This window comes from Triplophysa dalaica, chromosome 25, assembly GCF_015846415.1.
Source record: "Triplophysa dalaica isolate WHDGS20190420 chromosome 25, ASM1584641v1, whole genome shotgun sequence".
NCBI lineage: Eukaryota > Metazoa > Chordata > Actinopteri > Cypriniformes > Nemacheilidae > Triplophysa > Triplophysa dalaica.
In genome coordinates, this window is record NC_079566.1 from 9620220 (window position 1) to 9637577 (window position 17358).

Here is a 17358-nt window from a genome sequence, read left to right on the forward strand (position 1 = left end):
CTCTCTTTATTTGTCTGCTCTTACTTTTTTTTGCTCACTTCTTCTGTTTTCACTCCCTGACCCTATTTAGTCAATCATTTAAAGGGACAGATTGCCCAAAGATGAATTGGTCATAAAATGTAATCAGTGTCACTTTAAAACGTTATGACGCTGTGGAACAAAATATTTTCAGAGAATGTTCACAGCGAATTCCACATTCAGAGAGAGTCAGATGTTTGAATCAACGTTAGATGAACACATTTTCAAATGAATGACTGATTTGTTTTAGGTGAACTGTCCCTTTAACTGTAGAATTTTCATTCTATAATGCTGTCTCATACGTCTGTGTATCTCTTAGTCTCTTATCTGACAATTGCATGTCATATTTCATATTTACAGTCATTGCAAAGGTTGACTGATATAGCCACTACAATATTTATTCTACTTGATGTTTCGGGTATATAACATGATATTTCTGAAACTTTTGAAGTATATCTATTATATAATATATTACCTTGACAAGTCCCCCAAAATATTAACAATTCTCTTGATTCAGCATAATGTTTCCTCCCCAGATCTAGAAAGACTGTCTTCTTCCAAAACTCCTTTTCTTCAACCCTCTGCCAGTCACCCAACGGCAATATGCCAAGCTTGAGCATAGGGGTTTACATTTTTATATTTCTATGAATGTATCAAACTAAAGGTGTATTTTTGTACCTTAAATGGAGGAATTCTTCTGGAATCATGACAAGACTATGAATGCAATATCTTTGGCTGTTTGTGGAATTGTGGGAATTCTATTTTAATGCAGCAATGAAGCTCAATGCAGCTATCCGTCTCAATAACTTTTTGGAAACTGTTCGCTCTCCAATACATGGGAATGTAATCACATTATATAAATTCCTTTTGTTTTGATATTATTAGAGAAAAACCTGTAATGCAAATAAATGGCTACAGCTGTTGGATTAATGCAGATGTATTGTGCATGTTTCTACTGTTGTTTTACCGCAGATGTACAACCACGGAAATAATTAAGAGACCATTTACTATTTATAGGCATGTGTTTAGGAAACGTGAATTAATAATTTCTTCCAAATTTCAAATAAAAATATTATTTCTATATGCATTTAATTCCAGAAAATGAAAACTGGAAAAACAGGTAAAAATAACATAAAAGATGCTGTTGTTTCCCTCAATTCCTCAAATACTGCAAAGAAAACAAGTTTGTATTCACCTTTACGCAACAGAACAGTAATATTTTAACATGTATTTAGAAAAACCTCAAAACAAAAACAATGTGATGACCTTGATTTTCATTACTTTCCATGTGTCATGTCATGCTGTCCGTCTTTCAAATTGCTGTTGAATGACTTTGTTACTCCGGAGGTTCGATTTTGTTACAATTCAACAGACACTGGACTGGAGTGGCCACAATACATCTAGACTGATTAAAAGAACATTTGGAATGGTCTCTTTATTTTGTCCGTGGCTGTATATTAAAAAAAGAGAGATTTTATTGCTCGCAGGTTGCGCCTTTATTTCTGGCCTCACATCAGCTTTGATGTTTCTCCTAAAATGCTTTATTAGAAATCAAAATAGACACAGAGGAGAGAATTATTTACATGAATTGAATAAAATAGTCACTAAGGTAATAAAATGACCTGAAATAACATAGGCCTTAACATACTCATTTAATCAATTTCATAAGCGAATGCTTCCGGTTGTGTGTATACTTCTCCAACATAACAAACCACAGGGGCGACTTAACACTGCCAAATGTCACTTCCATTAAACCAAAATATCCGGGTAGCAATCTATAAACGTGTCAAGCTGAACTAGCTTGCTCAGCAAAGTTCATTTACACGCTTGCTCCGCCATTACAAATTTACCAGTTTAGCATAGAATTAGCCCAATTGCAAAGAATGCAAAATGTACAGTGGTAAAAATTTAGAAGTTAAGCTTTAACATTAAATAGACACTGTTCACATATTTCAGGCCTTACTGTACATATAATGTATTTCGTCGTCGCAAGAGCAAGATTGCGTGTGCGCCTCTCATCATTCACATCCTTGTTGTGTTTTCTGACTGTGTGTGCGCTTTTGATAAACGTGATGAAAAGACACAGCACGAAGGCTCACACGCATGCCAGACGCCACCATCGTGTGCCTTTCCATCGCCACTGCTGCGGTTCATCTGAGGAGAATACCACGTATTGACAGGTTTCCATGGTTACAGGAACCACTGTAAACTGAAACAAATGGAGAAGAGCTGAGGCAAGGTAGGTCAGAGAGGAGCGGAGAAATGGAGAGGGAGCGAGGCCGAGATGAGATGAAATAGGCGATAAAATAGGAATTGGTGGAGTTTTCAACGCATGATGCAACAAAGAAGCTGATGATGAAAGCTAAAGATGGGGGTTTGAGGGGATTATTGTGGATTTGTAAGGATTTTAAACTCATGCACCCTGCTGACAATGTCCGGATTGTCGATGGGAAAGTATTTGAGATGTTTTCATGTCTGTATGAACCGTTCTCTGCACAAATGACCAAAATGTGCAGTTACAACTATTCTGTTGTTGTTTGTTCACCCACAATTTCCTGCAAACCTTTATGGCACGATTATTTTCTGTGAATAATCACCTACGAAACTAGCACAGGTGTGACTAGGATTTTTGGTTTCATTTGTACTAAAACCACAATAACATTATCAACATTATTTAATATATATTTTGTGTTCTGTGGAAGAAAGCCTTTCAGGTTTTGACTGACATAGGGGTTTGAAAATCATGATTCTGTGATTCTTCTGTGCACTTTTTGATATCGACAGCCCCAGAGACCCAATAAAGTTTCATTACATGGAAAGAGGAGCTTAAACATTGTCGAGGATGAATAAATGAGACCATGATTTTCATTTTTGGATAAATTGTCTTTTTAAGTTCTGCGGTTCATCCATTTTTAATACTGTAAAACGCAGATTCTTTTTCCATTTGACACCTCACATTTTGTGCAGTCATCATACAGTCTGTACCTGAACCCCAGACAAAAACATACAGGACAGGATGAGTGTTAGATACACGAAGGAGTGGAGGGGAGGAGGTGTGACGGTGCAGAGACAGCAGTGAAAATATATGAAAAAGCTGAGCCAGAAAGATATTTATAGTTAGATAAACGAACCGGACACTTGCAATACAGAGAGTAGTTGGAACGTTTGATGGGCTCTATAGTGTTTCTCTACAAGCGACTGATTTTCAGTTTGTGCGCTCTGATGTGAACAATAAGACTATTCACTATTTTCTGATAGCCTGACCCGAATACAGAGGCTATTCATCACCCATCTTTTAATGTGTACAATACAGCTCCTGCATTCAAATGAACACATGCAGTTCCAGTTCTGCAACACCCTTTGGGATTCATTCATTTAAGCATTTGAAACAAGGTCAAAACTTTCTGTGCTATGTTACGAGTACCATAGAAAGAAAGTGATGATGAAGGCTAAAGACGGGGGTCTTAGGAGCAATACATTTTGCGGAAAAACAAAATTTGAGTTGGTATTTATTGAACATTGTGGTTGTAGAGTTTGTGGTGAAACAAAAAGTAACACGTTTTAAAATGGCCATGCTCTTGAAATTTAAGGGCTGAGACGGGGCAAGTTATACATAGTGACTATAGATTGTTTTAATTTTCATATCATCATGTAAACGTGAAAATCGCTGAATGAAATTACACATCTCAACTTTATTTATATAGCGCTTTTCACAATGTTCATTGTTACAAAGCAGCTGTACATGAGACATAAGCAAAACAATTAAAGTTATAGCCTACCTGTAAAAACAAGAAAAAGGTGAAGTTAATTCAACTCAATAAATATGTGTTATTTGCTTGCTAAGTGTTTTTTAATTTCTTTTAAATACTGACTTAACTTCAACTCAAACTGACTGAGTGACACAAACTTAAAATATTTAAGTCGAATTTACTAAACCAACGCTTAATAATATAAGTCAATTAGTTTTATAATTTAAACAGTTTACGGAAGCGGTTCTTAATCCTGGTCCTCGCGACGCCCCGTTCTGCTAATTTTGTATATTTCCCTCATACCTTCAGAGGTTTGTTCAATGAGAATGTATACAAAGATCACTGGATATTCTGCCATGATTCCAGCTCGAAATGAGCATATGTACGATTCAAAAGGCATTTGAGTGCACAAGACATATGTAAACCTCATGATTACGTCTACAGTAAATAACAATTGATATTTCTGTAGTAAAATTTTGTCTTTGTGTGAAGGTGATGCAGGCAGTCGTGTAGCGCAAATCCGTACGCTCAAGCTGCTGATTATGTGCATGGAGTAGAGAGCAGTGATCACTGTCTAGGGACCATGTCAATCGTTACAGTTTGTTCATGAAGCGCTCTTCTAATGAGCTGGTGATTTTAATCAGGTGTGTTTAACAGAGAGAGACGCAAAATGTGCAGAGCTGGGGGTCAGGAGGTCCATGATTAATCGCTGGTTTAAGGCAATCGGTTTCCCTGGTTTTACTTAAATGTTTAATTTCACTTGACAGAAATGTTTCAAATCTTATATATGTCTAAAATTATTTTACGTGTTGAAAAATAAGATTTGTCCCAATGTATTAATTTCTTTCATTAGACCAAATAATAAAAAGTAGCCAATAGGAGTCCAGTTGACAGGGACACTCCTTCAATATAAATAATTCTCTACCTTAAGAAACTGGTTAAGAAAATGGCAGATACTAAAATATAATAGTTTGATTCATTAATGATTTTCAGTCAACATAATTGGAATAGTTGCATGTGTGATATTCTGTACTTTTGATGAGTATTCTTACTGTAAATGTGGAAAAAATAAGGAAATGAGTAGTAATAAACTTTTGAACAGTTGTTTCTATATTGATATTATATTGACATTAACCAAAGAGTTTATCAAAGTGAAACTCATGCCATTGGCAGAGAGCTGACAGTTTTCTGGCTGACAAGCACAGGCCATCAAATTCATATTTTGCCTTTTAAAGAGACTACAGTTGACGATATACCTCCGACATACCTGTCACATATTACAAAAAGATTGCTTACATCAGATTTAAACTGCTGGACCGTGCTATTTTTATATTTATGAATGAGTGTGTGCATGAGCATACTGTACGCTGTAATGTTTGCTTGTGAACGTTCCCATGTAAGCATTAATAGTTCAGGTGTTGATGAATGACTTTGAAAATGTGTCTCTGTGGAGCTTCTCGCACGCCCGTCAGAAGGGAGTGTAACTGGAATCTGTTATGCAGGAGAAGATCAATGGCCTTCAGCACAAGTGATTCTCCTGTGGCTCTACGACTGCTTTAACCCCCCGTGTTTCCGTGGAGCCGTCAGATAGAGAGCGGAGTCTCATTGTTCAGAGATGAAGCTGAGTGAATCCACCCGCTGATGGTTCACCTGATCCAATCCTTGATATAGAAAGTGATAAATTGCATTGCTCCATATAGCCAATAGAGTCACAATGTACATTTAGGTTATATAAAGCTCTTATGCAGTTGTGGAAATTCACTGGTGGGCCTTGAGTTGGGAACGTATTTTATATTTTTAGATGCAGAAGATCCAACTATATTCATAATAGCGTTTAGATGGTATTCCGTGCACAAATTATATTTTTAATAATATATTTTTTTAACTCTTCACATCTTATATGATTCTTTGCTTTAGACCGTTTCATCAGACGCGCACATGCCTGACCCCAGTTAACTTTCATTTTGTGTTTTGCTAGTGTCTAATACTATATCTATTTATATTTTATTCAATTTATGTTCATATGAATTAGTATTATTATTATCATGTACAATATTTTTTATTGAATAAACGTTTTGTTAAATTTTGTTGTATGTTTATTTGATTTAATAAACAATCGAGAATGTGAAGCTGACGTCACGCCCTATGTTGCACGTATCAGTGGCGCCGCCATCTTGGCAGGATCATACTCCAATACTAATAATGTTTTGATTTGTACCGTTACCAGTTTTGTTTGATATATGGTGGAATCGAAAGAACAATTGGATTTTACGCTATTGGATTTTTATGCTATTGCAGTTTTATAACACGGCAAGACCGACCTACCATAGTTATATTTGCTTATCAAACAAGAAAACCAAAACACTACATTGATCGCGCTAGTAGCGATCCTCCCAAGATGGCGTGACGTTTCTTCATAATCTATATGCCCTTACCCCACCCCTAAACCTAGCCTAATTTAACTGGGCCGAAATAAATCTTAATAAAAGGTATGAATCGAATAAAAAATTATATGAATAAATAAACGAAAAAAATATCCTACATACGAATTGGACAGATTGAGTTTCAACAGAACAAATCTACACAGCTTTACGTTTATGATGTAACTCCTCGTGAAACGAACAGTAGACTATAATCTTTGATAACAAACCATTCCTTCTCCACACGGCACTTGAACATTACACATCAAGACGTTTTGATAAACTCAGCTCGCGTGGACTCTGGCAGTGCTGAAATTGCTTCGTGAGCGTCTCGTGCAATTGTTTAACCGGCGCGAGCACTGTGCTATGGTCGTCAATCACCCCTTCATCCTTCCCTTGAGCTCAAGGGCTTCAGCGTGAGAGCCAAATTGGCTCGAGCATCATCACTGCCGCTGTCGCCGGCTTTGCTAAATGTTTCGGGTGCGTTTTTGTGCTCGCGGTGCAGAACACGAGGCTGTTTTCTGTCATCCTGTTCCTTTTCCAGTTTCTGGGGGCAGAAGCGAGCCACTCGCAGAGTGAATGACGTGAACAGCTTTTTAAATGCAAATAAAATGAAGTTGTGTATAAACAGTTCTCCCTGCGTGGCGGAGATATCAGAAATCACAAACGTTTGCACAGAAAGCTTTAATTGAAGAGGACGATCAGAAAACAGATGTGTTGGAAAACAAGCTCGACTCCTCAACAAAACACCTTTACTAGGTTTACAGATATACATACATTTAGGCATTTGGCAGACGCTTTTATCCAAAGCGACTTACATTGCTTTATCCTATACATTTTACATAGGTATTTGCAATCCCCTGGGATCGAACCCACAACCTGTTCTCACCACTGAGCTACAGGAAACTAGAGCTACATTACAACACGAGCTCTACTCAGTTCATGAATGCTCTCAAATTAGCTAGATGTGAACACTTCATTGCTTAATGCTTTTCATTTTTACAAAAGTTTAATTTAAAAAATGTCAGTTCATACACTTTTAAAAACGTATTGCATCATGATGGTATAGATTAGAAGAACCATTTACCGAATGGATTAATAAAGCACAAATTAGACCTGATAATGTCTAATGTTTTTTAAGTGCACTTAAATAAAAATACCGTGTCAGTTTTAACTAAAGGTTAAAACATTCTTTGAAATGTATATACGATTTTTTACATCTTAGTTTACACAAAACCGGTCTTAAGTAGCACGGGACCATTTTTAGTAAAAGACAAAAAAACATTGTATGGGTCAAAATGATCTATTTTACTTTTATGCCCAAAATCATTAGGATATTAAGTAAAGATCATGTTCCATGAAGATATTTTGTAAATTTCCTACATTAAATATATAAAAACTTTATTTTTGTGAGTTGATAGCCTGCCACAGTGCCTATGATTAACAACTTCAAAGGCAATTTTCTCAATATTTAGATTTTTTTGCACTCTCAAATTACTGAGTTTTAAACGATTGTATCTCAGCCCGATATTGTCATATTCTAACAACCCATACATCAATAGAAAGCTTATTTATTCAGCTTTCAGAAAATCTCAATTTCGAAAAATGTACCCATAAGACTCGTTTTGTTGTCCAGGGTCAAAAATGGTAAACTCATGACTAAAAGGCGGATCAAAAGGGCGCGAAATATTATCAAAAATATATTTTAATTAAAAAACCCTAAGCAGTGTTTACTTTGTGTCTTAATCTTGTGAGAAATACTTTAACCGTGTCAATGTTAGGTTAAACTGAGGCAAAATAAAGGTATTTTTCACACAAACAGTATAATATAAAATAAATACAATTTGCTTTGGTGATGAAACCAGTTGCACTCCATCCAGGGTGTATCCTGCCTTGATGCCCGATGACTCCTGAGATAGGCGCAGGCTCCCCGTGACCCGAGGTAGTTCGGATAAGCGGTAGAAAATGGATGGATGGATGGATGAAACCAGTTCATAAATTAATCACAATTTAATATTTAGCTGCAGGCAAACGAATCCAGTCCACAAAGATGGAGACTGGAGCTTGATGGGCGGGAAGGTTGAAAATACTCTGCACATGCGCAAATGTTGATTATACGCAAACACCCAAAGGAAACACTGTGCATCATCACTGAACAAGTGATAAAGCATATAATAGTTGTAAATCAAGACCACTTAGTAATTTGCTGTGTGGAAAAAGATTATTTACAGTATGAAAAAGTAAGAAAGAAATTAAGCTTTAAATAAAAGGTTCTTTGGGGAACAAAAATAGTTCTACTATATGCCATTACTGTGAAGAACCTTTTTAGCACCTTTTTTAAGAGTGTAGTTACATTAAAAAAATAACTTTGCAGTGAAGTCTGTCATAAAAAAAATGTCCACATAAAAAACAAAGACTCAAGGATATGCTAAACATGCCATGACTTCCAGAACCATTTGGTTTCTGAACATTTGTAATGTCTACCACTCTGGATGTCTTTCGACCTTTGATTTGATTTATATATGATCTAGAAAAAAACTGCACGGATGCAGAACTCTGACAGTAGCCGGTAGCCTGTGACCATGACCTACATACTGTACATTAATAGATCTGAACATATACAACTGAGGTAACATGCAGAAATATGGATACAGATATAGACTTGGATACTCAAAGGCATAGTTCACCTAAAAATTCTGTCATCATTAACTCACCCTATTGTCATTTCAGATCTGTATTACTTTGTTTTATCGCAGAACACAAAAGAAGATATTCTGAAGAAAGCATCGGCACCCATTCACTACTATTGTATGGAGACAAGACCTCTGTAAGTGAATGGGTGCCAGTTAACAACATTCTTCAAATTATCTTCTTTTGTGTTCTGCTGAAAAAAGAAAGTCATACAGGTGACTGAAATGACACGACGGTGTGTAAATGATGACAGAATTTTCATTCTTGGGTGAATCATCACTTTAAAGATAATTAGCACTTCATTACAGAGTTTGTTTTTACACGAGGTTGTGTTGTGCTGAGCGAGATGTGTGTGTACACATAATTGAAAACCAGCAGCACAGAATCAACAAGAGCTTTCAGGTGCAGCTGACAGACCCATTTCAAGAGCTGTACAGGGATGTGATGCTTTCCGATAAGAAAGCGAGAGGCAATGATAAAGAAACTAGGTTCTGTAATGGTTTCATCCTGTGTTATAAAGATTTAGAGTTCTTCTAATGTTCTCCCCAATATTGTTTGCAAATTAATAGCAAATCATGGTTCATGTTATTGGTAACTTTTGAAAAGCATCAAGTCGTTCAATACATAGCACCGTTTTTCTACCTGCTCTTGTAAAGCCATGTCATGGTTTCTGTACAGTTGGCTGAGATTATTGTGTGATGCCTGCTTGTGCAAAATATGAAAACAGTGTGATTCTGCATGTAAATGAAAAAGAAAAAGGAGGATGAGAAATTAGATAGCGAGAATGACCTGCATGACCACGAGTCTCGTTTTTCCTGTAATCTCAGGCGTGTAATTCTTTCATGCTGAATTTTAATAAGATAATGTGCCTCATGTTTCACATACTGCCACATTTACAGGTCTTATGAATGGCCTGTCAGAGGAATACATGAATACATAACACCGCAAATCCCGATTAAACCCATCATTGCCACAAATCCTCAAGGGAATGTAAGAATGTAAACCCTCCTATCCTCACTTTGTATTCAATAAAAAATGCAATATGAGCATTTATCTTTTGGTCTGAATTTACCTTTAAAACCAATCATTTATTTAACATTGACACCACTAATATGTTTATTCACAATTTGTGGTAAACATAGAAAAATATTAAATATTAGAAACTATTACACTTATTTAGGGTAGTTTGATCAAATGTATTTTAATCGTTTTTGACCAGGTAATACTTTTGTATTCCAGGCATTGCCATATTCTCACATTTAATATTGTGTCACGTTTATATAGAAATGATTTGGTCTTTATTCTATTGAGAGTGATTAAAGTGCCATTGGACCCAACAGGGACCACAATTAGGCTACAACAGCAATCCCATGTATTCATGACACTGTAGGTCATGATGCAGGTGGTGGGGTTTTGGCATTGACCTTTTCTTCCAGGAAAGAAACTGACCTCAGAAAAAGATTGTGTCTTTGATTAACTACTAAAATTTAAGCACTTACGCACAGTTTAGCACTTTAAGATATGTGTCCACAGCCAAAAGAATCTTGAGCTGTTTGAACAAAATCAGTAATAATTGCACACAAGTGTAAGCGTTAAACACATTTGTGTGAATTGACTGTACACAAGAAACAATTTTTTTTAAATGGATTATTGTATTGTCAGATGACTAAATTGATTTGAATATTTGATACAAAATATATTATTTATATAATTGACAAAAAGAAAAACTGAAGGTCTGGTTGGATTAAAGCTGTTGCATGAAATCCTTGAATGAAACCGCAAATTCAGCAATTTTGTGTTTATTGATTGATAATCTGGCAAATTGCTTCAGTTACAGCAACAGAACCCTTTAGATCATTCAGCACCTGCTATATATGACACCAGTGCTTCCCATGATCCATTGGGAACTGTCCACTGCTTGACACATGGAACCAATTTGGTTGTAGTCCAATTCATCTTCATTTTAAGCTTGAACCACACAGTGCCATTCCGAGACTATTATATATCACAAACTCTATCCGGGGTCATGTTTGTGTGCAGCGTTTTATTATTAAGACCAATTATAGTTTACTCTCAAAGCCATTTCTGACAACTATAATGAACACAAACTCTAAAATTATGCCAGCAACTATATCAAAATATCAGAGATCTTTTTGATCTGGTAAATGTTTCGTTTGGGTTGTGCTTCTGCTCGAGAGTCTATGATGGAGATTCGAAAGCCAAATGTTTAAGAGAGAAATGTCACTATTTAAGATCAATATATTACATCGTTCTGGTATATGATTCTTGTTTATCAACAGAGGAAAATAGTTAAGAAATCCAAAAAATTCAAGTAAAAACTTCTTGTAGCTTCTAGTGGATATCTAGCAGCTTTTCTGTAGAAGTTCTCAACTACAGTATAGAATCCTTCACAACTATCACTGCTCTGTTTCAAATGCAGTGTTCATGCGCCATCTGTTGGTCCATGATAGAACTACATGTCAGTAAAATAATACTCACAAAACATTCTTAAGAAAATTCTTCTAAACAGCCATATTTTTCTTAAACTCGAATTCAATAAAATGTTGTGCAATATTTTGAATTCATTAGAAGACTTGTTTTTTTTCTTCTCAAGATTGATTTACAAAGCATATGTTATTTTATTTTTCTTTAGAAAAAATATGAAGGTCCTTACGTAGGTCCTATAGTTTATCTTAAGAAAAATCTTATATTTTGTTTTAGCAACAGTTTGTTTTAAGAAGAGTTGCTAATCTAGATTGTAGCTTGAACATCAGATGTAATGTAAATTCGTGCTCTTTTAAAATCTAACACACAAAGGCAAATACAATTTACATAAAAATCTGATATGGAACAATTTCCAGTTGATATTACAGTTCTTAAACCTTTAAATATCAAAACATAGTACATTAATTTGTTGAAAAAAACAAATGTACATTCAATAAGAAAAAGAAAATAGCCTACATAAATAAAACTGGTATGAAGTTATCATACGATCCAGTTTCTTTTTTTAAATATAAATATAGTTTTAAATATTCTGAATTGATTTTTTATTTAAGCATTTCAGAGATAACAATAATGAAATACAACTTTGCATACACAACATATAAGAAAAATAATCTGAACATATAAGAATAGAAGATAAAGAGGAAGAAGAAAAGCAGGTATTTATCATAAGACATGAAACTTCTCGTCATATCCCTTAAAAAATTTTTTTTGTTATTTAAAACACTTAGTGACTTAATGAAATGTTTTACTTCACATAACAAGGCTATTAGGTATAGGTATTTTCTTAAGAAAGCTTTGTTTGTGAAAATATAATTTTGCCACAAGGATAATAAAGTTAAATATTCTTAATAAATGACTAACGAGACCCCCTGAGGAAATACGTCATTGCGGGGCGGAAATGTCATCCAACGTGGCATGAGGGGCGGAAACGCTTGTTTGTGTTTTGGTTCTAAAGGGGAAGTTGCGATCGAAAAAAAGGAGGAGACTTGATCGGGGTTGGTAAAATTCTCATCAACCGACCCCAATAATAAGGAGAACCTCTCTTGAATTTAGCACACCATCGTCGGAAGTCGTCTTACGCGACATTTCAGCTGGCATTCAGGTAAAAAGAGACCGAATACATCCGCCAATCGTGTCGTTTTTTGCTTTGGCGTATCCCTCAAGCTAGTCAACGTTAGCCACTTTAGCTTGCTATATTTCGTCAAAAATGTCACAGGCCCCTTCCCCTAATTCTGCTCAAAGGAGTGAGTCAAACAGCTAAACATACGCTTTCAAATCATTTTGGTTCATCAGATGCGTAACTGTATACTTGTCCAGTCGTGTTTGTTTAGTTGCAGATAATGTCGGAATGCAGTTGGTGAAAGCAAGGTGGACTGAAAGTGAAATTACGAGCCGAGATTACTTTTTTAAACTGTTGGCTTTATAATCTCATTTATTTGATAGTTTACCGATGAACACCGTCATCTATGAGGCTATAATATGAAATAGTGTGGGATGTGTTTTAGCATGTGTCTCGGTTTGACCGTCAAGGGTGTGTTTAAAAAATAGAGGATTTGTTGAAGCTGGGTGACAGAAAGCATAATGTCAACAAGCTACTTTTTCGGGTTATGGAATGCTCTGTTGTTGGTTGTACATGCTTATTTTGGGTTGATGATTCATGGACAGGAGGGCTGTGTGTCAAACATCAACACTAAAATCGCAGGTTTGTTTTTGTGTGTTATCTCCAGGCCTGTCATTACAATTGGACAGCATTGTGACCACCAGCAACAGTGTGAAACATCTCACAGGCAATGTGACTTTTGCCATGTCATGATGGCTTGATTCATAAACTGCATTTGTTTTTTGTGCTTTGTAATCTTAAGTGTTTTGCTTTTGCACCTAATTATGGATAAATACAACATGTTATGGATTATATACTACTCCAGACATACTCACACCAGGCCCGATGTTAAAGCGTTGCTTAATTTCTACAGATATCAAGAAAGATGAAGATCTGGTTGTTCTTTGTGTGAATCTGAGTCAGTGCACTTCTTATTTTCTCTTGAAGTTGAGTTTTTGATGATGCAACATCATACGATCACCGGCTACGCAAGCATTAGGGGTCTGTTTTTGCATTCTCCTGTTTCACAACAGCAGTAATGGTGCTCCTCTGACAGAGAAAGTGCTGTTTTAAGGCCTGAGGACAATGCCACAATGACAAATGTCATGAACTCCTTCAATTTGAGTCTGTATAATCCAGTTTTGTGTCCCAGGTTTTGCGGTGGGCTGAGGGATTTAATTGGAATGTAACACTTTCCTATAAATTCCTGTTGAATTGTAGTATTTTGCTATTCTTTAAGGCTAAAGTGCTTGTTTTGATTGCTTAGTCAAGACATTCTGTGTCGTAAGGAGTTACCATGGTTACAGACATCATTTTTACTGCTAGGATTTCAGGATTTCAATAAAATGGGAGTCTTTAATGATTTAATACATAAAATTCAGTAACAATATTCAACGTTTAGAGTCAAACCATTTCTCGTTGAAAGACTAAAAGTACTTTGCATCTCAAAACCAAAAATAGCATTTTAGTACAGCATTTGTTATCTTTGCCCTGAAGCCAAGATGAGCCATTCGTTGTAAAACAGCTCTTAATAAAGGAAAAAACAGGAAGAAATAATCTGTCTCTATAATCAGCGTGAAAATGCTCTGTTTTTCATTTCTCTTTTTTGGTCATGTTACATGTGGCGCCACGCAGCCAGTACTGGAACAGCTCTCGGTGTGTGTGTGACCACCTAAAGGAGACGGGGTGATTGACAACTGTCATGGCCAATAGGGGAGGAGCAACACGCCCCAACGGGTCCAACGCGGGCAATAAGATCTGCCAGTTTAAACTGGTCTTGCTAGGGGAGTCTGCTGTGGGGAAGTCCAGCCTTGTACTGCGCTTTGTCAAGGGCCAGTTTCACGAGTTTCAGGAGAGCACAATAGGAGGTAAGGTTTAAAAAAGTATTTTAGCGTTTTTTCTTATTTGTACATGTTCTTGTATCACTAAAGGAAATCATGGGTTTGATTTCCGGGCACCCAAATATTGATTAAAAATGTATAGGTTGAATTCACTGAATGTATAAATGCATTATGTAAATGTTCTCACATCTCTCTGGCTTCCAGCGGCCTTCCTAACACAGACAGTGTGCTTGGATGACACAACGGTAAAGTTTGAGATATGGGACACAGCCGGACAGGAGCGCTACCACAGTTTGGCCCCTATGTACTACAGAGGTGCCCAGGCTGCCATTGTAGTTTATGACATAACCAATGAGGTTAGTGTGTTTGAATACATTACGATCGAACTTTAAAGTCCTAGTGAAATAACAGACTACAATGTCTGTTTCATTTCAAAATGCAACGGCTGTTTTTATACATCCAATTAAATCGCAGAGATAGACACAGGTTCTTGACTTTAAGGAACTCAGTCGTGTTGAAGTTATAATAATAACTATTGTGTCTTTCTTTATCTTCCAGGAGTCATTTGCGAGAGCGAAAAACTGGGTTAAGGAGCTTCAGAGGCAGGCCAGCCCAAACATTGTTATTGCACTGTCTGGAAACAAGGCTGACCTTGCCAACAAGAGAGCTGTGGATTTCCAGGTATACGTGACATCAGGAAGACATCAAGCTAAGAGACTCCTAGTCTTGGTCCTGGTCGTGTTCTTCATCTGTTGTTTTATTTCTGCAGGATGCTCAGTCATATGCAGATGACAACAGTTTGCTGTTCATGGAGACATCAGCAAAGACTTCTATGAACGTGAATGAGATCTTCATGGCCATTGGTGAGGTTTAACTAAAGCCACATAGTAGCCGATGAAGTACATTTACAGTTAGTCATTTAGCAGACGTTTTTATCCAAAGCGACTTACAGAGAGCTTAGGGAGCAATATTATTTTTTTTACATGATGATTATATGTAGGGTTGGGCGATGTATACCACGTTGGAATCGGACGATGTGTACAGTAAAACATTGCTATGATGTTGCACTGCAGCGTAATAAAGTGAGCCGCGTATTTGTTAGCACGACATACATCTTCTTTATACAGCGCGAGCTGGGCAGTTATAAAGTCAGGCCAGTCTTATCTGTACACTGCGAGCTATATGAAACATTTGTTGTAATCACAATGCAAACTCGACATCGCCATGTCTGTCAGCCATCGGCATCGTCTATTGGCCAAACCCTACTTATATGTTTAAAGATTGTCAAAGCTTTAGATTAAGTGTTCATTTGTTGTTTCTCCTCAGCGAAAAGATTGCCTAAGAGTGAGCCCCAAGCTCCCGGAGCCAACAGTGGGCGGAGTAGGGGCGTGGACCTCACAGAGACAGCCCAGCCCGCCAAGGCTCCTTGCTGCAGCAACTAATGCAAAACACCCCCCCACCACCAAACTCTTGCTACTGCGACAACTAACGCAAAGTCCCGCCCTTCAACTCGGGTTTGACTAACTAATGAAATGCCTCTGCTTTCCCAATTTCCACAACTCTCTTACGCTGTAACAAAAGCTCTGCCCCGCCCATATATCTGCGGCGTTTTTGTGTAGTTGTTTTTTCTGTAAAGACCCCGGCTTGTACTTACGATTACGACATGCCTTGTGTCCAAACTGTAATATATGCTTGTCACAAATATCCATCAGATATTCTCCAAATGCCATTTGCCTGGACAAACGGGGTGGGGCCTCCACAAGGGTTCTTCACCTGCGCTGTCACAATTCAGAACTCTGCAGTCTTGGTTTCCTTTTCTCAGTTCTGTTTTCATCTTTTTTATGATTTTGTTTTATAGAAATGAACTTTACAGAATAACGGATGCATGTATCACTACAAAGCTTAAAAAAGGTCAATCAAAAAGTTTTAACTCAATGGCTCACATGGTGAGAGAGGATAATATGTATAAGCCCCACCCCTTGCTCCACCCCATCTCTTTTTTTGGCCCAAACTGATTCTCAATGTCCCAGCAGCTCTGTTCAGTGGCGGATTGCCCACTTCCTGAGGCTGTGCTGCCAACAACAAGCCCACCCCCTTAACCATACCCACACATCGATACAAGATCCTGCCCCCTTGTTATTCTCTCGCCGGTTAGCAAGCCTTCACGTTGTTTTAAGCATTATTGGCCCCGTCCTTACAAATGAGTAAGTGTGTGGCTGCACTTGCATACAAAAGCCTATACAAAGGACATGTTGTTCATTTATACGGAAAACATGCACAATTCTCTGTACACGATTAGTAAGTTCCCCTTCGCAAACATGCACCAGACCGGTCACATTCACAATTTTCTTCTTCAGGTTTATTTCTTACTCCATGCCTTGCACTAATTTTTGGTCTTGATATTATCTCATGCAAGTACAGCCAGAGTGATATAAATATATATAAATAATTTACTGTAAATAGGGTGTTGCAATGTATTCGTCTTTTCCATTTACTGTTGCAGGACTAATGCTTGATAGGGAGTTAGATAATCATTAAAAATTGTACAGTAACCAGGAATTGCTTTGATAGGGGTTTGGAGTTATGTTTCTTTTTCACAACAGTGGTTAAATTATAATCAATGGTGGTCTTATAAAATGTATGTAGTGTTATTAACAAAAAATGATCTTGCTTTTCTTTAGTGGTCTGTATTGTAATTTCTATGAGAAGCAAAACAATGTTTTTGTCTTTGGTAGAACTAACAGTGTACATGTCAAAAGATTAGGATGGTTCTTCCTCTGCTTTTTCCAGTATCGAACAACACACCCGCCCACTTTTAACATTCTCTCAGTCTTCTACTTTTTAGGATACTGGTACAACATAAATTCGCTGCTACATTAAACTTTTTTGTCTTTTTTAAGCATTCCCGTTTGAAATATAAAAATGCATTTACTTAAATGTTACTGTTAATGTATCAAATAAATTTCCTATAAATGGTATTGATAATAATTTGTGTTTAGAAGGCCAAGTAAACTTCACTGAGTCGAATTCCCATC

The 17358-nt window shown here is 36.8% G+C and overlaps 1 protein-coding gene across 2 annotated transcripts; it reads left to right on the forward strand.

The window, feature by feature from the left end:
- The first annotated feature begins 2118 nt into the window (after positions 1–2118).
- On the forward strand, positions 2119–17311 carry rab5aa (RAB5A, member RAS oncogene family, a). Of its 2 annotated transcripts, none has more exons than XM_056740926.1 (6): positions 2119–2257; positions 14118–14350; positions 14528–14679; positions 14882–15004; positions 15093–15186; positions 15650–17311. In XM_056740926.1, the coding sequence occupies exons 2-6, from the start codon at positions 14185–14187 to the stop codon at positions 15763–15765; spliced, it is 651 nt and encodes a 216-aa protein (XP_056596904.1). In that variant the 5' UTR covers positions 2119–2257; positions 14118–14184; the 3' UTR covers positions 15766–17311. The 2 variants fall into 2 exon arrangements, with proteins under 2 accessions (XP_056596904.1, XP_056596903.1); XM_056740925.1 differs by lacking the exon at positions 2119–2257 and adding an exon at positions 12326–12485.
- The last annotated feature ends 47 nt before the right edge of the window (positions 17312–17358 follow it).